We start from the raw sequence: 23,359 nt of genomic DNA, 5'->3' as shown, positions 1-23,359 counted from the left end.
TCTGCGTCCATAGACAGAAAACAGCCACCGGCCGTTCTTCCCTGCAAGAACCCTCGTGAACTGGTCACCTGGCTGGAATGCCCACACATCCTGCCCCCGCCCCCCAATCGGCTCTAAAATCGGCGTCCAGGTACCACAGCCCTCCACCAGCAGAAAGCATCATGCGCGTTCAAGCACTGTCCTCGCCAGGGGGCCTCAGACTCTGAAGTAAACCTGGTGCAAAAAACATGTTGCTGACACCTATTAAATGCCAGCTAACAGGCACGACTCTGAGCTTCCGTATCTGCGCAGCAACTCACTTCCCACAACAACATAGTTTCTGCAGATGAGGACACTGGCGGTTACAAGCAGCAGGGGCAGACCCGGGATGCAATTCTAAGCAGGTTAGTTTTTTCCTGTTTTTTCTTCTTCAGGGCCGCACCTGAAGCATAGGGAAGTTCCCAGGTTAGGGTTCAAATCTGAGCTACAGCTGCCACCTACACCACAGCCACAGCTTCGGAGCCGCGTCTGCAACCTACACCCACAGCTCACTGCAATGTGGGATCCTTAACCCCCGGAGTGAGGCCAGGGATCGAACCTGCATCCTCATGGATGCTAGTCTGGTTCATTTCCACTGCACCACAGTGGGAATTCCTGTCTTTTGTTTTCTTTTTTGGCTGTCCAGGGCATATGGAGTTCCTGGGCCAGGGATCAGATGCAAGCCACAGTTGCAAGTGACGCCACAGCTATGGCCATGCCGGATCCTTAAGCCACTGTGCCAGGCTGGGGAATGAACCTGTGTCTCGTGCTGCAGAGACACCACCAATCCCGCTGCACCACAGTGAGAACTTCCAGGCAGGTTCATTTTTAAAACCTAGGCAGGCTCATTTGTAAACACTAAATGCTGAAGTTGGCAGATGAGGATAAGAAGTCTGAATAGACTAAAACCCTAAGAAGGTGGTAATTGTGATTTTCCCTCCCAAAAAGTTCTAGGCCCAGTGGTTTTATGGGCACAGTCCACCAAACTTTGAAATCATGTTTATCTAAATTTGTTCCAGAAAATAAAAAGGGACAATCAACCCATTTTGAAAGACTAATATAATTTTTATTCCAAAGCAGGTATGAATTATCTTAATTAATTAATCTTTTCATGGCCACACCTGTGGCATATGGAAGTTCCCACAGTAGGGGTCGAACCGGAGCTGCAGCTGCCAGCCTACGCCACAGCTCACGGCAACACCAGATCCTTAACCCGCTGAGCAGGGCCAGGGTTGGAACCCACATCCTCATGGATACTAGTGGGGTTCTTAACCAGCTGAGCCACAATGGGAACTCCCTGAATAATTTTTAAAATGAACATTAAGGTCCTGTTTCATGTATGTGCACAGACGTAAAACCCCTAAAACAGGAAAATGCCTAACTGGGTCCAAGAGAGCTTTACAAAGTAACTTAACTCATTCAAACAGCTTATTTCAGGAATTCCGGGAGGGCTTTAACATTTTAAAACATCTCACTAATGGGTTCGAGAGAGAGAAGAGCATGAGATCACCCCAGGAGATGCAGACAGGGCATCTGGTGAAGACCTATACCTATGTGTGCGCCGTAAACCTCTCAGCAGTGGGGGTGGGAGCTCCTTCAACTCACATCGCTGCAGTGCTGGGGGGCTCAGAGCCCGGCCTGCCCCCAAACGAAAGGTGCCTCCTTACTGGCTGTTCTCCTCCCAGACTCGACAGCCCCCGTCCCCTCCCTTCCTGCTCATACGGCACAACCTCGAGGTCCAGGACCTTCCTGGTCACTCTGCTCTGGACACACCCAAGGTCATCGGGTCAGCCTGCAAATGTGGCCTGAAAAGCGCAGCGCAACCCAGCCCAGCGATGCTTGGACGGCTGCCCGTGTGGCCGCCTGCTGGGCACCCTCCCCGTGGGGCCTCCCCGAACACCTCCCGAGGGAGCAGAGCAGCACCTGACTGCACCCCGTCCTCCACCAGACCCCTGAGAGCGCTTCCGCTCAGGCGGGGCTTCCCGGGGAAGAGCTGCTGCCCGGCACGGGTTCGAGGGGCCCGATGGCATCCTCCTCCCCACCTGCTTCTGCATCGCTGCCTCCTTATCCTCAACCCAAGGCCTGGAGGGGGTCCTCGGGGGAGACTGCCGCAGCTCAGGGCGGGAAACCGGGTGTTACGCGGCAACAGCTACTGAACTGCGGTGCCCACAAGACGACGTCTGTCTGCACAGAGTGAAACAGAGGAAAGGGATCCCCAAAAGGAGGCCAGGGAGCAGGGGGAGCTTGGGCTTTGGGGAAAAACCGAGAAGGAAGTAGTACAAGGAGGCTGTGCTCCTGTGACCGGACAGAGGTCACCTCCGGCGCAGGGAACTCAAAAGCTGGACTCAAACTCCTAGTCTGCATCTCGCCCCCGAATCACAGTTTAAAGCAACAGGCTCTGCTTAACCACCCCACAATCTGTGTGTGCGTGTCTTTCTTAGGGCCACACCCGCGGCGTGTGGAGGTTCCCAGGCTAGGGGTTGAACGGGAGCCGAAGCCGCCGGCCTACGCCACGGCCACAGCAACGTCAGATCTAAGCCGCGTCTGCGACCTACACCACAGCTCACGGCAACGCCGGATCCTTAACCCGCCGAGCGAGGCCAGGGATCGAACCTGCAACCTCATGGTTCCTAGTCGGATTCGTTTCCGCTGCGCCACGATGGGAACTCCCACCCACAATTTTCAAGGGGCCCCTTCAAGAGTGCCATCGTGACCGACTCCTAAGCGCGAGGAGCGTGCGCGTGACGACTCGGAGCACCGCGAGCCTGAGCGGGCCTCCTACCTGCTGCTTCCTGGACGGGTACTTCAGCATGTTGGCTCTGAAGAAAGGGTACTTCTCGTAGTTATAGTCGTACATCCATTCGCAGAAATGGTTCCCAATGTCGAATCCCCTGGGAAAGCGGAAGAGGCCCAGAGGATGAGGCCGCAGCCCTGCCCGAGCTCCCGCTCACCGAAGGACGGGCCCGAGCCGGACCGCCAACTGGGCAGCCACCGGCCACCAAAGCGCCCCGACCCACTGTCTGGAGCCACTGCTCAGGGCCACCCACCGTCACAAGGCTTCTGTGAAACCAACCAAAGGCCAGATTCTGGATTCTGGTGACTCCCGTCCCTGCCCCACACTAACGAGGCTGAGAACGGGCTGTGCACTCCACGTGGCCACCGCGGCCACTGGGACACAAAGCACTGGTTTCCAGGGACGAACCTTCCAACCTGGAATGGCCCTGTTGCCTGTTTCCTCCTGGTTCCACAGCCGAGTCCCAAGAGGACGCTGGGCGTTACCTGTAGTTGTAGCTGCTGTACTCGAAGTCGATGAGCATGAGTTTCTGCTTCTCGGAGTTCTCCCTGCCTTCCAGCAGCAGGATATTGCCTGTAAGAGGGTTTGGATGACGTGACCTTGACGTCCTCGAAAGGGCAGGTCCTCAGAGCACAGGGCCGAGGGTGGTTCTGACCCTCTCGGGGATCCCGACTACATGGCCCCGCGTCACGGAACGCGGGCGCAGGGGACAGGGCGCAGGAGCCGCGCTACCCCAGGCGGCCAGGCCCGAGGCCCCTGTTCCCAGCAGCCCAAGAGCAGGAGGCCCTGGGCTGCAGGGAACGAGAGCAGGACCCCAGCCGTCTGGGCTGTGCTCCCCCTTCCTCACACGGGGCAGGAAGGCAAAGGCCTGTCCGGTGCTTGGAGCCCTCTGGCCCCGGCACCCCGAGGCGGCTGGGCAGCTGTGTCCTGGGTCCTCTGCTACCACAGGCTCCGAGCACCACCCCCGGCCCCCGACTGCTTTGCCCTTGGCTGGTTCTCCCCAAGCAGGAGCCCACCAGCAGCGTTCCTACGACGTGTGTCCCTGAAGGGTAGATGCTGAGTGCGCTGGCCACCAGGCTGGCTCTGCAGGTGCAGGTTCAGAGACCACCCCCCCCCCCGCCCCACCCAAGGCGCCACATCTCGGTCACAGGTCACCGTCACCTGCGAACACACGAGGCTCCGACTGACCTGGCTGCACCCTGCCTGGCCTGACCTGCCCAGCGATGGTCAGTCAAGTAGGAAAAGGTATTTTGGCTCAAACTTAACATCTTGTTGATGACAAGCCTGTCCTCAAAGAAAAAACCACCTGCAGAGCCTGGAACGGGCTGAGGGCGGCCCTTAGCCAGCCGTGCCGGGCGGGCAAGAACAAGGCACAGCCGGCGCCACACAGCATCGGCGTGGGCGGATTTTTATTTTTAAACACATCCAGACTTAAAAACATGACCACGCTACATGAATTCGCGTGTCTTCCTTGGACAGGGCCCACGCTGTTTCTCTGCATCCGTTTTCGCGGACGTGCGGCTGAAGCGCGCACCCAACTCGCTCCTTGGCGCTGTTTCCGACGGACACGCTCACACTTGTGAAACACTGAACAAAGGCGTGGCTGCCTTTATCCCAGCCCCTGGTTTAGCGAATATTCTCAGGTATTTTCTCTTTCAGAAACGGGGTGCTAACCTACACTTCCCTAAAACTTCTTCCTCGGAACGTGTCCTGGAGGCGTTTCTGTGGTTCTGCGTGAAACTCGACCTCGTCCTTTCCCACAGCCCTGCGACGCTTCCAGCACGGCGGTGCCTCAGGGCCACCGTCCCGCCCCGTCCTCACGGCACGTGGCGTTCACCACACACACGGGAGGGGAGGCAGCCTCCCAGCCGACACACAAGCCCCAGGGTCCGCGTGACGGGCAGCAATCCTTACCTTCCTGACAGTCGTTGTGACAAAACACGACTGGCGATGGAGTGGATTCAAGTAAGGACCTGGAAAAGGAAGGCTGTTTGTTACTCGCCAGACCTTCCCGCCTCCTCCCGAGGCAGGACCTCTGCACGCTCCCCCCGCCGGGGCCTCCTCGGTGCATCTGACCGCGGACCCCAGGCAGAGCCCTCCGGGTCGGTCTGTTTTGACCTCCGGTTTCCTTCAGAGCTTTTTTTTTTTTGTTTGTTTTTAGGGCCGCACCTGCAGCCTATGGAGGTTCCCAGGCTAGGCGTCCAATCGGAGCTACAGCTGCCAGCCTACACCACAGCCACAGTCACGCAGGATCCGAGCCACATCTGCAACCTACACCACAGCTCACAGCAACACCAGATCCTTAACCCACTGAGCAAGGCCAGGGATCGAACCCGCACCCTCATGGATGCTCGCTGGGTTCGTTACTGCTGAGCCATGATGGGACCTTTTTTCCTTTTTTTTCATAGCTCTCTTCCCAGCTTGATGTTTTTTTGCTTGTTCTCTCCCTCCTAACAAGAGACCCTCCTTGAGGAATATCTTGGCCACACCTCCTCAGCGCCATCCCGAAGCCGGCACAGCAGACGCTCAACGACGCGAGTGATTCGAGCTGGAGACAGCAACACCCGGGCGATGGATGAACTCTGAATTCGAGAAGCCTGCCGCCACGCCCCGTGCAGACATCGCTGGGGCCTCTACCCAGAAACCGCAGCCCAGCTTCCTACTCCACCCCGCGCCTGGGCCCCACCGAGCCCCGCATCCGCTCACGCTCCCCAGCCTGCCCCGCGGTTCCCGGTTTTTGCTTCCAAAAAACCCAAACCTACCGCCCCAGTCACTGGTCCCCCCGGAAGCGCACCTCCTCCGTGAGGCCGTCATGGGTGGCCACAGGAGCGGCGACGCCGTTCCTGCTAAACGGTAAGCCAGACGCCAGAATCCATCTGTTCAAACTCGCCCCCCAAACCAACGTAAAACCCCAGGCCTGCGGCAGAGCGTCGCAAGTTCGGGAGCGGCAGGCGTGGTGACGTGGACCAGACGTGCGTTTCGGGACGGATGTCCCCACTGAGTCAGGACATGGAGCAGAGCACTCACCGCAGGCGTTCCAGCTCCAATGGCAGATTGTAACTGAGGAGCCTGCGGAGCGGCTTGGCTTTGGACTCCCCGGGAAACTTAGTCCTCAGTACTTGGTTCAGGTACCTTGCGAAAAAGGCAGACGCAAAGGATCGGCGATTGGTTCCCCGAGGCTTGTTCTGGGGGCTCTCGTGCAACCCGCAGGCCTCCCGCCCGGACGGGGTGGGGAGGGAGGGAGGGGCCGGGCTCAGCATCCCCCCCGGCCGGCCAACCCGCCCTGCGGCCGCCGTCTCCTCTCCGGCTTCAGGGAGTCACTTTCCCACGCAGGAAGGGTGTCCTCCTGAGACGTACCCGCTGATGGCCGGCCTGGCACCGAGGCCAGGGGCAGGCGGCCTGGCAGCCGGCGAGAGCAGCTCGGGAGCCCGGGAGCCGCGGGGACACGGCAGAGCCGTGACGGGACCACTTACTTTTCCATTGTTCCAAAAAGCCACTTTGGTTCCTTATTGAATGGCATCTTCATGCCATGAAACCGCGCCATTTTCTCGGCTATTTCTGCAGAAATATCCGGCAGACTCAGCTCCTCGGTTTCTAGCCGCCGGCTCTGGAATAAAAAGGGGAGTCAGAAAATGCCATTTCTCCAGAGAACCTCGAAGTGAGAGCACACAACCCAGAGTCAGAAGTGTCTCTGCAGGGCATCTACATCTCGTCTGCACACAAAATCCCTTCACAGTGGGCACTGTGCCCGGGGACAGCCCTCCCCAGGGAGGGACAGGCCTCCTCAAAGCCCACGTCGCTGGCACCCTTTGCCTGTGGAAGGTCTTGCTCACGTATGATCCCACCATCCGTGGTTCTGCCCTCGGATCACGCTGCCCACACCCAAAGGGGGCCGGTGCCCCAGGCTCAAAGTGCCGGGTGGTCAGAGCTTCCAATGTGACCTGCGTCCAGCTCACCGACCAGCTGGCCACTCCCCCTGGACAGGGGTGACGTGCAGAGCGGGCTTCCAAGGTGCCCAGGCCACTTGCTCGCCTCTCCCACCCACCCTCGGGGCGGCCCCAGCACCCAGCCCGGGCGCAGCAGAGCTGAAGGCAAGGCTGGAGCGGATGGGCACCTGGCCGGCCTCCTCCGGCTCCCGGAACGCAGCTGAGGCCGCACCTGGCCCGACTGTCCTTTCAGCTCCCCGCGGGTGCTCCTATTATCTCTTCCAAATGGCCACATCCCCACGGAAACCCAAAGACCTATTTTCCTGAAAACCCACAGGTATAGCAGAGAGGTCAGGAGTGAGTGTCCCCAGGCTAGAGAAACCACAGCTCAAAGGCTGCCTTGCACACTCATTCTAAACCTACGTGGCCAAGGCACGCGCATACCTCTGCGCGTTTCCCGTATTCTGAACAACCGGAAACCATGACCTTGAGTCCTTGACAGGGCGCTTGGAACTAGAGCAGACGCCGCAGAAGGCCCCAGGCTTGCACCCAGCCAGGGGAGTCTTGACAAACGGCAGGGGCCTTGTGACTAAAGCTAAGAGCTCCCTGGAAGCATAAGGCTCAGCCCTGGACCCTGCCAGGTATCCAGTGAGTGCGTCTCAGCGAGGACGGGGAACTTGGCACCTAGCAGTGGGACATGGAGGACTCAAGGCAGCTCACACAGCTTTCACTTGGCACTGGAAAAAATGCCACAACCAGTTGGGCGACGTGGAAAATGTAAAGCTAAGATGCTCAAAGGCGAACACATCCTGGCATCCAAGTTCCTGTTCCTGCAAAAGAGCCATGAGACACCACTCTGCTCCCCGTGCCCGCTGAGGGACACGCTCACACGGGACCCTGGAATTCAGCCCATCCCATGCAGAGGTGAAGCATAAACCTGGAAAGAACATACGGTACCAGGCTGAGCCAAAGGAAATCACTTTTTTTTTTTTTTTTTGCTTTTTTGCTTTTTAGGGCTGCACCTGCGGCATGTGGAGGTACCCAAGCTAGGGGTCCAGTTGGAGCTAAAGATGCCAGCCTACGCCACAGCCACAGCAGCGTGGGATCCGAGTTGCGTCTCTGGGATCCTACACCACAGCTCACGGCAACGCCGGATCCTTAACCCACTGAGCGAGGCCAGGGATCGAACCCGCAACCTCATGGTTCCTACTTGGATTCGTTTCTGCTGCACCAGGACAGGAACTCCAAAATCGCCATTTCTGGGGGGCAAAAACAGGTGAACGCTGGCAGTTTCATATGGTTCAACCTAGTACTTGGAAAGAACTTTTAAAAAATCCTTACTATGTGGTAAATGTGAGTACAGAACCAGAGTTCTGAGTTTAAAACCAGAACAGTATCGATTCCACAGACCGACAACCTGCGTGTCCTGATGCCAGCTTCGTTTCTCCTTGAGACACTCCCGTTATTCGCAGCTGTCTTCGCAGGTCCCCTGCCTTCTCTAAAAAGACAAGTTTTACCACATGTGCCTTTATTTATTAAACAATCCGTAATGTGTGTTTTTCCTTGGCTGTCTAGAAATGGTATGGTGTTGGAAGCTCCTGCTGCGGCACAGTGGGCTAAAGATCTGACTGCAGCGTCTCAGGTCGCTGCTGAGGTGGGGGCTCTGTCCCCGGCCAGGCACAGCGGGTTAAGGATCCAGCACTGCCACAGCTGTGGCTCAGATTCAGTCCCTGGCCCAGGAACTTCCACATGCTGTGGGTGCGGCCATAAAAAGAAAAGAGAGAAAACACTGGTATGAAGCCACTGCAGTCTTCCGCCATTAGGTTTGACTGTGTCTTCAAAATGGAGCCGTGCTGCCCCTTTCAACCACATAAAGCGTTTCGTATTTCAAGAATTCCTTCTAATGCTTTACTATCTCATTGCGTCTCAAGCTAGAGAGAGCTGTCTTTCCCCCGCCTCTTTCCAGCCACTCCAGCAGCACATGGAAGTTCCTAGGCCAAGGGCCGCATCCAAGCCGCATCTGCGGCTGAGTCACAGCCATGGCAACGCCGGATCCTTAACCACTGCACCAGGCTGGGGATCAGACAATGCAACAGAGACAAGCCACAGTGGGAACTTGCAGATATTACTGTCTTCAGTGGGCAAATTATAAATAAAACTACAGCCAGGTGTCAGGGAGGAGACGGAAGTACCCTCTAGCACAGGAAGGTAATGCGCATTCGTTTAAACACCCCCAGGCTGGCAGCTGGCACACATGGTGCTGCATGTGAACCAGGCGAGGGCACCCCTCCCCCGGCCCTGGCTGGAGGCAGGCCTGACAAGCGGAGCACCCGCCAGCCAGCTGTCCTTGAGCTCCACACCACCTGCACTGCGGCACGGGGTGGCCCTGCACACTGAGGCCTCTTGTGGCCAAGACACCCCATGAGGCAGCAGCCCCTGGTCCACAAGGAGCTCCCGGGGTCAGCGGGGGAGCCCTTCCGGAAACACAGGCCAGCAAGGCTCAACGCCTCCACCCAGAGGAGGGGGTCACCAGGCCCAGAGGGGTCCCACAAGGAGCTCTTTAGAGGGGCTGCTGGGCGGGGGCTATGCACATAGAACTGCAAACAAGGCCCCACAGGAAGGGAAGGCAGCGTGACTCCTGGAAAGAGGGGGTGGGGGCCTTGGCATCTGGGAGGAGCCTGATGGGCACACGGGAGCAGGGGAGCCTTTAAAGTCGGGGGGGACCGTGAGACAAGGGACAGAACAGCCATGGCCCCCAAAAGTCAAAGACCAGAGACTCGGCAGAGCGCTGGGGCTGTAACGAAGGCAGGAGCTGAGAGGAAGGGGTGAGAGGAGGTTTCAGGGCAGGAGGCGGTGTCAGGTTCGCAAGCAGGCCTGGCGAGGGTCTGGGTCCGGCTCAGGCCACCATGAAAACACGTCGTTGTTTTTGGCTTCCCAGCACACACAAAGGTTGTCTACTCTGTGCTGCAGCTTATCGAGTGGCCATAGCATTACGTCTAAAACAACAGCGTGCCCACCTTAATTAAAACAGACTTTACTGCTCAAAAATGCTCACCGTCTCCTGGCCACGCAGGGCACCACACACCTCCCATCTGTAAGAACTGCAGTGAATGCCAAGCTTGGTCAAACAAGGGGAGGCGTGTGCTTTTGATGCGGGTGAATATATCCTTGCAGGAAAGACGGAGGTGCTGATACAAATTCAATAGAACCTGTGCTTTTCTTTATTTCTGTGGTAACACAAGTCACATTTACTGCTTTGGACCAAAGCACCTCGGGCTCGTCGGGGACGAGACAAGGACTCCGCCCTCCTCCTGCAGTGCCCGTCACCCAACCGGCCTCCCCCTCGTCTTACCGGGATGAACTGCTCCAGGCGGCCTTGGGGGAAGATGCCAAAGAGCTTCGGCCCCAGCGACCTCTCTGCCAGGATGGCAAACATGACGCTCTCCAGAACCATGGCCTCGGCGCCCTGAAACAGACCGCAGCACACCAGACATTTACCGAGCGTGGCCCTGTGCCAGGCGCCAAAGCCCTCCCGCGCGGGCTGCCTCCTCCACTGCCCCGGCAACGCTAAGACAGGCATTGTCACTGTCACCGTCGTCCCCACTTCAAACACGAAGAAACAGATTTGTAACTTGCAGGATCCATGCTGGCAAGCATCACCCTCTATTGATGAGATTTTAAATTCAAGAGGAATTTAGGTTACTGGTTCCAAAAATAGAACAGTATCAATATTTGATGGCTTCCATTTATTTTAAAACTTACATAAGCCTCACCCCTGCCGTCTCATCAAAGGCCACAACAATTCCAGCCATGCCGATGGCGGCTCAGCTGCTTTTCGGTCAACTTCGGTCAACAGTGCCCAGTGAAAGCAAACGGGCCAAAAAAGCGCCCTCGGCTATGAAACTGGTCTGGGGGCCACTGCGCACAGGGGTCAGCGATTCAGACCTGGGGCCGGGGTTTCGTTCCAACGTGCACCCTGCACAGAGCACTCAAGGTGCCTTCCCTCCCTCTCTGGCTACTGTGGGATCCGGATCATTCTGCTCAAAACCCATCTTTTCGACTCAGTTCAAATCTACGCCCTCGTCCTCTTCCCTGAAGTAGCCAGTTAGAGCTTAAAGGTCTCCACCTGCTGGGGTGGAGGAACGGGGAGGGGTCCTGCCCCCCGAGCTCCTACAGCTGGAGCTGCTGACGAGTCAGAAGGGCAGCGGGAACGGTCTGGCGACGCTTTCAAGTGATTCTCGTTCACCCCTTGTTGGGGGGGGGGGTGCTGTGGGGAACGGGATCTCAGAGAAGCACTGTTCAAAGCAAAACAGGGCACTGGAAACCCACTCCTGGGACCAAAAACGGACTGGGAGGCTCAAGAGGACAGACGCATTAGGCGGCGAGGGACAAGATTCTAAAGCCCATGAGAAGAAAACAGAAAAGAAAAACGAAAAGCCACTTCCAAAGGATATGGGGCCACATTAAAAAACGTTCAGTCACTGCTACATCTGGGGGGAGAAAGGGTGTGCCGGTAACCAGCCACCGTGCTGTGTAATCCCCGCCGCTACCAGCTGACCGGCACCACCGCGTGGGGCTCGACCGCTACCCCCTAGCTCGCGGTTTTGTACCCACGATGCCAGGCACCAAGCCCAGGTGCGCGCGCTCGCCCCCTTTCTCTGCCGTGCGAGGGCACCACGGGACGGCGGCACCTGCAGGCCAAGGGGGGCCGTCCCCAAGCCCCAGGCGTGTGGGCACCTGACCCTGGACCTCCAGCCTCCAGAGCTGTGAGGAAGAAGTGTCTGTTGGCTGCACCCCGCCCCCGGGGAGATTCTCCTGGCAGCCTGAACAGACCAAGATAATAACCATCCAGACACAGCATCGATCTATCGCGCTGACGGGTTTTAGAGGAGGATTTGCCATCAGACGGGTTTTATGTCTTAAACCCTTAGAGAATGACAGCAAACCCCTAACAGCTCTACTGAGCTGGCGAGATGTTTCCACCCTCTCACCTGACCTCACAGCAAACCTGTGCTGGAGGCAGGGTCAGGGCTGGCCCCATTTACCTCAGGTCCAGCCTCAGAGACACCCCGGGGAGTGAACCCGAAGCTCTGAAAAGTGTCTCTCAAACTCTGTTGCCGCCCGCACGAGCGAGCGGAGGCTGGCACCGTGGACAAGAGGGCGCTGGGCTCGGGCCCACGCCAGGGCCCTTGGCAGCCCTTGCCCTGGATAGAGCCTCCCTCCTCAAATTTCCAGGCCACCCCCGACCGTGCCCGAAGAGCAGGTTCAGGACTCCCTCTGTCCCAGGTGGCCAGGATTTTGTTGGAATTTAAATTTGGTTTTTTGACCCTTTTTGGGGCAGCACCCACAGCGTGTGGACATTCCCAGGTCAGGGATCGAACCTGCACCACAGCAGCAATCCAAGCTGCTGCAGTGGACAACACTGGACCCTTAACCCACTGTGCCACAAGAGAACTCCTGGTTTTTCAACTTACTTCCACGCAGTGACTAAGCTGAAGGGCTCGGGGCTGGCACTATGTAAGACACACGCGTGTACCTGATCCCCAACAGCCCCGTAAGTTGGGAGTGTCTGTTTTACACGCAGCCCCAAAGCCCTCTGTGTGACTTCAGGGTCCACTCAGTGCTGGGCGCTGACTGCCCCCGTGGCACTGTCACGGGCACTGGGACGGAACCCGCGCTGTCCCCGACCCTGGGCGCTGGGTCAGCCCGCCGCTAGGAGGGCGGCGAGAGGGGCAGAGACTTGACTTGGTCCTGCCCTGCAGCAGTGCTCTGAGCACGGCGAGCAAGAAGCACCTGTGCTCCTCGGGGATGTGACAGTTCGGGGGGGCTGGTGAGCAGAGCGAAGAATTCGGAGAGGAAGAAAATGACAGAGAATGCCAAGTGACACGCGAGAGAGACGGGGAGGTCACGAAGGACAGCAGGGGCCAGAGGTCTCTGCGCCAAGGAAAGCGAGCCTGGGGCAGGAGGCAGGGGCCCGGGCCTGGCCATCCAGCCTCAGCCCGCCCCGCTTTCTCAGGGGAGAAGAGCAACCTCAACCTGAAGCTGTTCCGTCGGCTTCAGAAGCATCCACGCATAACCCACGTCCCAGTCACCAGATGTGTGCTCTGGGCCCAGCAGCGTGTGAGCCACAGGGAAACAATAAGACACACCCGGCCGCTGCCTGCGTGGCAGCCACGTTCCAGGGAGAGAAGCAGCTGGAACAGAATAGGGCTGTGGGCAGATGGGGGCACCTGCGGGAATGGGGGGGCAAAGGGCTCCATGACTGGGCGGCCACCTGCAAGCAGAAACACGGGCCCTGAGGGGTGCAGAGCAAGGCCTAGGGGCGCCGATGTGCAGAGCAGAGCAGTCAAGGAAGAGGACCAACTAGCCTGGAGAGGCCAGTGGGGCTGCTGGGGGCCTGGGCTTCCCAGGAGGTCTGAGCTGGACACCAAGTCCTCAGTGCACGGCCCGTGTTAAAGCCAACGAACTGGCCGAAGGGGAGGAAGCAGCATGGAGCCCGAGAGGTCCCAGCACTTATAGCCTGCGGCGAGAAACACACGTCCTGGGCACCTCCACACCCCCAAAACCTAACATGCTCACAACTGTGCAAGGCGTTCTAATGTTTTCTACTCTATTTCATTTTAAAAAGCAACAAAAAGCTGACATCTGATGCTCCAACGGAGGTTTACACCTCACCCACAAGCACCTAATGCCCAGGGGGCAGCAGGAGGGGCAGGGGAGGTGAGGACACCTGCCCTCAGGACAGGAGAGCGTGTCCTGTGTCAGGGGCTGCGGAGACGATGAACAGGGGTCGAAGGAAAGTGGCCGCTGGATTTAGCAACACAGAAGTCAGGGGTGACAAAACCAAGGATGGCTGAGGGAGCAGTGGGGACAGGCGTCAGACTGGGGCCAGTGCAGAGCGAGCAGAAGAGGGGGAGGGGACTGGGAGCGGGAGGTGTGTGAAGGCGTTAGACTGACTTTTCACTTCATCTGTGTGGTTTTTGGTTTTTTTGCTTTTTAGGGCCACACCCGCAGCACATGGAGGTTCCCAGGCTAGGGGTTGAATCGGAGCTACAGCTGCTGGCCTACACCACAGCCACAGCCACTCAGGATCCGAGCCGCGTCTGCAACTTATGCCACAGCTCACGGCAACGCCAGATCCTTAACCCTCTGAGCGAGGCCAGGGATCGAACCTGCAACCTCATGGTTCCTAGTCGGATTCGTTAACCACTGCACCACGACAGGAACTCCGAGATTACGAACTTCTTAGGAGGACATAACTGCATTTCTCTTGCCAAAAACGCATAACCTCATTCCAATCATGAGAAAAGATGAGCCAGCCTGGACTCTGAGGACGTTGGACCAAATGGCTGCCCAGGGCTGGTCACAAGCACCGAGACAGGGAAAGCACAGACGGATAAAGGCTAAGGAGAAACACCACCGATGCGATGCTGGGTCCTGGCTAAACCCTGGTCGGGACAGGAGAAAGGGCCCGCCCCCTCGCAGAGACCGTGAGGGATCCACACTCGTGGGGTGCACCTGCCCCAGAGCTGGTCTCCCAGGTCCAATCCCCGTCCTTCGGCTGTGGAATATGTCAGCCCCCAGGGAAGCTGGTGCACAGGAACCGCCTGTACTATTTTGGCAATTTTCCTCTAAGTCTATAATTAGTTTCCAAAAAAAAGTTAAAAACAAATAAATGCATGCTAAAAAGACTGAAAGCAAGCAATATGACAAAATAAGTTACTCATTCTGTGTGGCGGGAATAAAGGTGCGTAATACATTATTCTTGTACTGACCGGTATTTCCAAACTTTTTTCCAAAAAGAGAGACTGGCAAGTGAGGACGCAGCCTGTGTGCTCAGGCAGCCTTGCCAACAAGGGGGAGGCCGGCAGGGAGGAAAGTGACCCACCCGGGGAGGGAGAAGAGCTGGAGTCTGGAGCGTGAGGGGAGGGCCAGGCAGCGGAAGGACGAGGGACGAGAAAATAGCAGCCACCAAAGAATGAGGCTCCAAACCATAACAAAAAAGAATGTATTTTTTTTTTTTTTAAAAAGAACGTTATCTATACATGTAACTGAATCACGATGCTGTGCAGCAGAAAGCAACACACCAGTGCAAACCAACTACGCTTCAATTTAAATAAAAGCCTCAGAATATTAAAAAAAAAAAAAAAAAAAGAAAGAGGTTCCATCCACATCTAGGGTGGGGAGGGAGTCAGAGGAGGGAAGCCGGGAGGCGAGCCCCGCGGGGAGCGCAGGCCCTCGGCACCACAGAGGGAAGCAGAGCCAGGCCTGGGCTGGGAGGCCGGGCTGCAGGGGCCCAGGCCCAGAGAGGGCAGGAGGCGGCCGCGTTCAAGGAGTGAGCCAGATTCGGAACCCACCCAAAACCAGGGGCTCCCAGGAGGGGTGAGGGGCTGGAACTGGGCCTTTCAACAGAGGGGAACTGGTTTGGAAGCAGGACCGAGGAAGGAGCAGGAAGACCCCAAACCCGCCAGTGGCCCTGAAGCACCGGGGTGATGGAGAGAATCTCCCCCGGGGGGCTGTGGGGAGGGGGGCCCTGGGACACAGGCCTCCAGAGGGGACAGAGACCAGCCACTCAAAGAGGCTCAGAGAAGACAACCCCCTTCCCCGCTCTGACCCAAAAGGATCCCAAACAAGACGACAGCGCCTATGACTGCTGGACCCCAGCCGGCGGCCACCCACATGTCACCTGAGGCGAGGGCGTCTTGGACCCACGAGAGGAAGGGACGTGGAGTGTGTGTCCCAGCACCAAGGGGCAGGCCATCCCAGAGCAACAGCCACCTGCAGTGACCCTACCCCGCACCCACTTTACTCCAGGCATCAGAGCCGGAGGGGAACAGCAGGAGGCAGCCAGGTCTCCGCCTGAGTTAAGACTCTCCCATGACCAGCAGACTCTGAGCACGTAATGCTGAAAACTGACAGCCATGGAGCGGGCAGAGAAGAGGAGAGGGTGCCAGGGGCAGGGAGTTGAAGAGCAAAGCCAGCTCAAAGGGCAGGACGGGACTCCCTGCGGCAGGAACCTCCCAGCTGAGACGGCAGTTCTAAGTAGGAGTGGGGGGTGGGAACTGGGTGAAGAAGGCAGCACTGCAGCCAGAAGCAGCAGCAGCATGTGCAAAGGCCCTGGGGCAGGAACGGAACCCCACAGTTTAGGGCAGGATGGTGGGAGATGCGGCTGGGGCCTCCGCAGGGTCAGGCCCTGGGGATCCAGCAGGACAGAACCCACCTAACTTGGGCCCAGGCAGAGGGACCACCACCAAAGGACTGGGGGCTGGCACGGCCAGGGGAGCATGGCTCTGGCAACAATGAAGGGAGTGGTTTGTGGGGAACAAGAGTGGACGCGGGAGCCTGGAGAGGAGCTGGTGGCAGCTCAGACTAGGTGGCTAGTCCAGGTGGAGAGAAAGCACACGATCCAAGGCAGGGTTCAGAGGAAACCACCCCAGACTTGTGGTGTGGGCGTGGGGGTGTCAGAGACGACCCCTGGCTTCCCGGTTAGGAAAGGAGGACAGAGTGAGACCTTGCTGGTGGGCGGTGTGGGGGTTGAGTCCTGGACCTGGTGAGACCCCCCCAGGAGACAGGTGGCAGCTGGCCTTTCTCCCAAGCAGGAGTGTGGGCCGGAGGAACAACCGCGAGCGCTTGGCCTCCAGGAGAAACACTAGGACAAGGTCTGGTCCAGGTGGGGGGTGGAGGGTGGGGATAAAGCCTGGGGCCAAATCGTGGGGACACCGAGTACTGAGGACATTCGGAGAATGAGCCTAGAAAGAAGACCAGGGGGGAGCTCCCGCTGCGGTCACGGCAGATTCGATCCCCGTCCTGGGGAACGTCGCATGTCATGGATTTGGTGTCCCAACAGTTTCAACCGCCAGGATGTCCGAGGGCTGCACACGAACCGCCTGGGGGGGCTGAAGACGGCTGGTCAGTCACTTCCCACCAAGGGCTCCGTCAGGGCCACGCAGACAGCAAATTCCGGGGGCTCTAGAGCACGGGCTCCAGGGCAGGGCCAGGGCGCAACACTCACGACGTGAGGAGAAACGCCAGCATGCTCTTTTTAACCTCACCTCTTTCGAACATCTGCTGCGTGCTTACACACTTAGTAGAACCACTCCACTTAGGTGTGTGCCTCCGTTTATACGTGTGTGCGCGACACCCCTCCCCGCTCAGATGTGAGCCTGCGTCTGAAGAGGCCTCGGCTGCCTGGCGTGTGGCGGCCACCGCTCCAGACTCCCCACCACTGAGCCTCCACGAGGGGACAGGTGGTCAGCAGGCGCTCTGGCCCCCGAGCGCTCCCGACGCCGTGCATTTCAGAGCGGGGCTGCTGAAACCCCAATCTCACGGTTCAGGAAGAAGCCCTTAGGACGTGGGTACCTTGCAGAGGAAAAATCACTCCCACCAGCCCCCGGGGAAGGGCGGCCAAGGGGACACGTGGGCAGTGACGGTCACGGCGCAGAAGGAAGGCCAGGTCACTGCGACACGAGACTATCATGCACAAAGGGCACTGCAAGCCACTGTCTCTTGGCAACCCAAACACTGTTTAGACTGCCCTAGAGGCACCAGACGTCCACTCCCTGCACTCCCGGGAGGACAGGGAGCCCCGTCGCTTGCTGGGTCTCACTGAGGTGGCTCCCAACAGCCCAAGAGCCCGTCCTCCGGGCCAGACACACCAGGCTCTACGGGGGCAGGAAGGGGCGCCGGGGGCGGGGTCGGCTAACCCCAGCTTCAACCTCAGAGGGGTGCAGGATGGACTGAATTACTTACTTGAAATTCATTTTCTTTCTGAGCTTGTTCGGATCCCTCCTTATTACAGGACCTCTATGGATGAGAAAAAGCAAACACTTCCGGTGAGATGGGGAACACTGAGCAGACACCACCTCTGCAACCATCACAACAGTCAGGGCTTACAAAGCATCACAGGTCTTTAACGAGGGTTCTCAGCCCACTGATGCCACCGGTACGATCTAAAGGCACCACCAGTGTCCAGCACTAGCACCAACACCCGAGGAAGCGCTGCGTTTCTTTACAAGAAAGGGGCTGTGCTGATGAGGCCAAGCAGCCGTGTGTCTCGCCACCATCCCGAGAACCGTTTCACAATTTCATTGTTGGAGGAAAGTCGATGCAGAGCGCTCTTCTCAGGACGCCAGGCCAGGCCAATCGAGCCAGGCGGGGCCCTCGGGGCTGCAGCAGCCCCAGGCAGGCTCTCCTCCTGCAGGGCAGGGCACGCGCACAGGCCGTGGGCAGCACCGGGTGGGAGAGGGGACGCCCCCCGGGCGGGCAGGGTCTGCATGGCCGAGCCTGCACCTCGCCGCACTCACTGCCGGACCCGCTCGTCAGGCTGCCCCCAGCTCCCTGTGGGTTCTTCCTCCACCAAGAAGAGGACCGAGCAAATGCAATAACGGCCTCGACCAATTTCATGTGTTAACGTATTAAGAGATGCGTCTACATCACTTTCCTCAATGAAATTGCACATCACTGGTAACCAGGACTCTGCCACTAACACGCCCGGACCATGAACCACCCTAAGCCGCTCTGGCTACGTCCTTTCTTCATGGCCGAGCTTATCTTTTAAAAGCAACCCCCCACCCCAAGTGCTTTAAAAACTGTCATGGTATCTCTAATCAGGGGATAGTGAAAAGCAAGTCAAATTTTACATGTCACGTCAAAATTTTATTCTCAAATATCACCCCTAGAAAAATTAAACTACATCTGCTTAAGTCAGACACAGAAGTCCATAAAGGAAGCTCTTTAAAAATTTTAAGGCAAAAATTCTTTAACATCCCACGAAAACGTACCTTTCCATATTCCACAGCTTTATCAAAAACAGCCTGTCCCAAGGGTAGAAAAAAGCGTGGACAGGGGGAAAATGCCACGTTAAGCAACACCAGCTACTCTAGCACCAATCAAAAAGCTCGCATCCAGGACACGGAACTACCCTTCCACAGACATTCTGACGCATGTTCTGTGAAAACAGTACATGTTCTGGGTGACTCCATGGGAAAGTAAACAAAATAAATATGCATGTTTATGTGAAGCGTCTGCAAAAAGACTTGCACTTGTACACAAGCTATTCAATAATATCTTTAACGCACAGTTAAGTACACTTTGTACAAAGTACAGCGAGTACAAATGGGGGCTACCCGACCTTTTCATTTGTGTAACCTGCATTTCTCTGATGGAAGATGTTACAGGTTAAATCCCGATACAATGAAAGCTACAAAAATGAAAATACCACAGAAACACTTTGAGACTTTTGCTGATGGCCTGAGAGCCACCGCGATAACCCCAGGGAGGAGGAACTAGGCGCCATGAGAGCTTTCCTCCTTGCTTGACTCCCAGCTACGCTCCTGAAGGCACCCTGACTTTAGGCCTTTAGTTGGGGCCTCTCCTCGGTGGCCTACAAGCTCCTGATGAAGCTTTTCATTTATTTTTTATGTATTTATTTATTTATTGTTGGTCTTCCCCCAAAGCGATGAGCTCACTCTACTTTTCAGACGGCACGACTAAATTATACACTCCCGCACCGTGGAGCTCAGGGCAGGCTGGCTCAAGGAGCAACAGGGCGGTGGAGACCAGCTACGGACGAACTCACCTCCGTGTTCCCAGGAGTGAAGAGCTGGCTACCATGTTGATTAGGAGGCCAAAAGGGGCTGAAATGCCCCCAAATAGTTAAGTCCTTGTGCTTTTTCTCCCCAAAGAGAGTTAAGAACCAAAAAAGTCCTATAATCTGATATATTATATAGTGATACTTTGTAGGAAAAGACAAAGAAGGAATTTGGATGTCTCACTGCAACTTCTTGTAACGGGATTTGACCTGAACAAAATCCTAAATGACAATGGTTATTCCTATGCTGTTATTGCTTGAACTGTATCTTCTCAGGCAGATACAGCTGATGGGTTATTCAGCCAACAGAAGTCCCTCTCCCTTGTCTAACGGTGCTCTCGAAAGCAAGTCACCTCATCCAAGTCACGCTGGCTTCGTTCCCAAGGCCGTTCCTTCTGAACGTGTTAGCACCATCGGGTGCAAATACATTTTACAAAAAATTTCCAAGTGGAAATAAGTTTTATAACGAATTTCCCCACCCCTGCCCACTCCATCCCAGCCCCAGGGGCTTCGCTACTTATCCCACAAGAGCACCGTCGTGAGGGCAAGGCGGACTTCTGCCACGGCGGCCCCGGTTCTGTTTCCTCAGTACAGAATGTTCAAGCTCCCTCAACCCCGTGGGTAAGAGCAGTAAGACCGGGAGATCTCAAACCAAGCCGACTGAACATTCAGGAAAAGGTGAGAGGCGGGGTTTCCTGCAGAGGTTAAGTCAACAAGAAACTCACATGGCCAAAAAAGAGGTCAGAGGACTTTGCTGTCCAGGAGGAAAGGAAGCAAAATATAACTTGGAACCTGTGGGATTTCATTTCAGAGACAAATTTACTTGAAGCCAATATTAAAATGGACTGTACAAATATTTAACATGACTTCGAAACCACCAACTTGTAGAGTAATAAAAACTAGCTTTCAATAAGTTAAAAAAAAATCAAGCTTTTTTTAAACATTTATTAGGAATTTCAACACTAACCCAGTTACTTAATTTTAAATCATTATTATTTTTCTTTTTTACGGCCATACGTGTGGCATACGGAAGTTCCCGGGCTAGGGGTCGAATTGGAGCCTCAGCTGCAGGCCTACACCACAGCCACACAGGAGCCAGATAGGAGCTAGGTCTGCGGCCTATGCCCACTTCTTGTGGCAACACAGGATCCTTAACCCACTGAGTGAGGCCAGAGATCAAACCCACATCCTCATGGAGACCACAACAGGTTCTTAATCCACTGAGCCACAGTGGGAACTCCTAATGATTCAATTTTGTTATGTGAACATTATTGTGGTCATGTGTTTTGTTAATCACCTCACACAGGGACGAACTGAAATCTTTACGGAAGAAATCCTAGGATGTCTGGAACCTGCCGCAGAAGCAGCCTGGAGAAGGAAGGAGGGTCAACATGAGAAAGACGGCCTCTGGGCGCCCCGGGTTCATTACACTCCTGTGCTCCACGTCTCTGTGCGCGGTAAAACTTTTTTATTTTCTTTGGTTTTTTAATTGTTTTTTACTTTTTGGCTTTTCAGGGCCACACCTGTGGCACATGGAGGTTCCCAGGCTAGGGGTCACAGCAGACCTGCAGCTGCCGGCCTACACCAGAGCCACAGCCACGCGGGATCTGAGCCGTGTCTGCGACCTATGCCACAGTTCACGGAAACGCAGGATCCTTAAGCCACTGAGCGAGGCCAGGGATCGAACCTACATCCTCATGGATGCTGGTCAGATTCGTGTCCACTGAGCCATGACAGGAACTCCAAAACTTTTCAAAAATAGAACACTTAAACTTCAAGACCTAAGAAGTCAGAATGCATGATATGCTTAAGAAGACATCCAGCTCTACGAATATACTAAAAATCATTGAATTGTACAGTTAAATAAATAAGTGAATGGTACAATACAACGATGCAACAAAAATAAAGAACAAAAAAAGACACCCATTGATTAAAAAAAATATTGCCACTGGCTCCTTCCCATTTTCCTTGCTCTGTTCTTCCTATTTTGGGCCTGGTTTTCAAGAGAATCTTAGGTGTTTATTATAATCCATGTCTTCATTGATGGTGAGGCAGGAAACAGGCTAAAGTGGTAGTGGGATATTCAGCGATTGTCTCCTTTAAAGGCTCAATATAAAATGAAAGAGTAAATCAGTTGCAGCCTTTTAAAAGTGCTCTGGGAGTTCCCGCTGTAGCGTGACACGATCAGCGGCGTCCCTGGAGCACTGAGATGCAGTTCGGTCCCCGGCCTGACACAGTGGGTGAAGGATCTGGCGTTTGCCGAAGCTGCGGCATAGGTCCCAGCTGCTGCTCGGGTCTGATCCCTGGCCCAGGAACTCTGTCTGCCGAGGCCAAAAGAAGAAAAAGAAAGTGCTTTGGGATCAATAGATGAGTGATTCAGAGAGAATAATCTGAATGTTAGCTACACCCTCCTTCTAGGGCATCTGAGATCCAGCCAAGGAAAAGCATCCATCTCTCCAGGAACCTGAGTCTCCAGCGACTCCAGACTCGCCATGATGAAGAAAGCAGCAGCTAAATATTTCAAGTGACTTTTCAAGTTGAGACCCATAAACCTCTAAAATGACTAAGTGTCATTTTCTACTGAGGAAACAGAAGAAAGGGGTCTGATTTGTCTTGGACCAAAAAATTTAAGAACATGAAAATCCCCAGAGTCGTGTATGCAGTACGTGACATTCTGAAACCTTCATCACTGTGCCTCTTTAGGCAAAGGCACAAGTTGTAGCTGGTGCGACTTAACAAAAGCATTGCAACTTTCTTTTTAAAAAACATTTCTGGAAACCAAGAACTAAAAGAAAGAAATTAAAGCTGTAGAGAATGCGCCGACTTCAGAGGACTCATACTATACCGTGAATCGTGTCTGTCACCTGGAAACCAGAGTGCTCCAGGCACGATCGCATGGGCAAGCCTGCAGCAGAGAACACATGCACATACAACTAAAGTGGCACATCACCCCAACGCCCCTCACGCCACCCAACACAGTGACATTCCCTCCCAAGAGGGCGGGCTGAGGTCGCACTGGCGTTCCAGGGACCAGAAATCTGGACTGGCCTCATGCTTACACATCCCAAACACTTGAGACCAGCGAGACAAAGACATTTTGCATCTGTCAAAATTAGGCCCAGGAGTCTGTGGTTTGTTTAGTTATCAGGAGAAGGCACCAAAGCAGGTATGGCAGTGCTCTGGCCAGTAATTTGGCAGCTATCTTTGGAGAGTTTTCACTGAAGAAATACTAGGTTATGAGACCAAGTGGGAACACATAATACTGGAAACACGTGTCACATCTGAGAGGGAGGCTGTGACTGCCTTGGAAATGAATGGGATCACGCCGGACTTAAAGTACGAGGGTTTTTTTTTTTTTTTTTTTTTTAAGCAGAGTAAACAAAACAACTTAAACTCAGGATGACCCTAATACATTGAGAAAAAAATATTGAACCCACTGTGTCCGATTAGCGGGGACACGAGCTCAGCCTCCGGGGACAGAGCAGGGCTCAGCTCCAGGGGGAAGTGCCGTGAGCCGTCAATGTCTCCGTAGCTACCTGGGGGCTGCTCCATGGATTACCGACTGAATTTTCAATGAAACGGGGGTAAGATGACATTGGGGTCTCTGGATTCCAAAAGACCGTGTCCCAGATTGCACTTCTCTGAGTAACTAGGACACATCTGCGCTGTGCCTTGATGCCTTCAATTCTATGACAGTTAGTACTCTGGCAAGCACTAATATTAGCCTTTGATTACTCCAAGAACAAAAACGAGTTTTTCCCAGACAACACCCGAGAGGTCGTGGGTGTGGTATAGACACGCGTGCCTGTGAGGCTGCTGCGCGCGGTGAGGCCACATCTCTCCATCATGCACAGAAAGGACTGGCTCAGCACGGTCACTGCGCTGACAGAAGAGGGCCAAGGCATCCTGAGACGTCCGCCAGCTGGCACGGGTTACACGGAGGGAACAATACGTACTGACACTTGTGTCTTCCACAATTCATGATAAATAAGCAAACTGGTTATTTGTAATCAGCCAAACTTGCTTCTGGGA

At 55.5% G+C, this 23,359-nt stretch overlaps 1 protein-coding gene across 10 annotated transcripts in view; it reads right to left on the bottom strand.

Moving 5' to 3' along the window:
* The window catches only part of CHKA (choline kinase alpha), a 58,166-nt gene that overhangs the window by 8,398 nt on the left and 26,409 nt on the right, over positions 1–23,359 (bottom strand). For 3 of the 10 annotated variants that reach the window (XM_005660610.4, XM_005660611.4, XM_085010571.1), the window contains exons 3-9: positions 17,488–17,541; positions 10,091–10,204; positions 6,286–6,419; positions 5,840–5,944; positions 4,727–4,785; positions 3,298–3,385; positions 2,801–2,909 (exon numbers count right to left, since the gene is read on the bottom strand). In XM_005660610.4, the coding sequence (XP_005660667.2) occupies positions 2,801–2,909; positions 3,298–3,385; positions 4,727–4,785; positions 5,840–5,944; positions 6,286–6,419; positions 10,091–10,204; positions 17,488–17,541 (663 nt within the window). Of the gene's footprint in view, positions 1–2,060; positions 2,203–2,800; positions 2,910–3,297; positions 3,386–4,726; positions 4,786–5,839; positions 5,945–6,285; positions 6,420–10,090; positions 10,205–17,487; positions 17,542–18,518; positions 19,320–22,172; positions 22,229–23,359 lie in introns of those variants that run through there. The other 7 variants (XM_085010573.1, XM_085010575.1, XM_005660612.4 and 4 more) reach the window with 5 other exon arrangements.

The sequence above is a fragment of the Sus scrofa genome, chromosome 2 (assembly GCF_054392235.1).
Source record: "Sus scrofa isolate SSC_HxYL_T2T_F1_AM1 chromosome 2, Sscrofa_HxYL_maternal_Yorkshire_Landrace_v2.0, whole genome shotgun sequence".
NCBI lineage: Eukaryota > Metazoa > Chordata > Mammalia > Artiodactyla > Suidae > Sus > Sus scrofa.
Note: the sequence above shows the minus strand (reverse complement) of the source record. Positions and strands in the feature narration are given on the sequence as shown.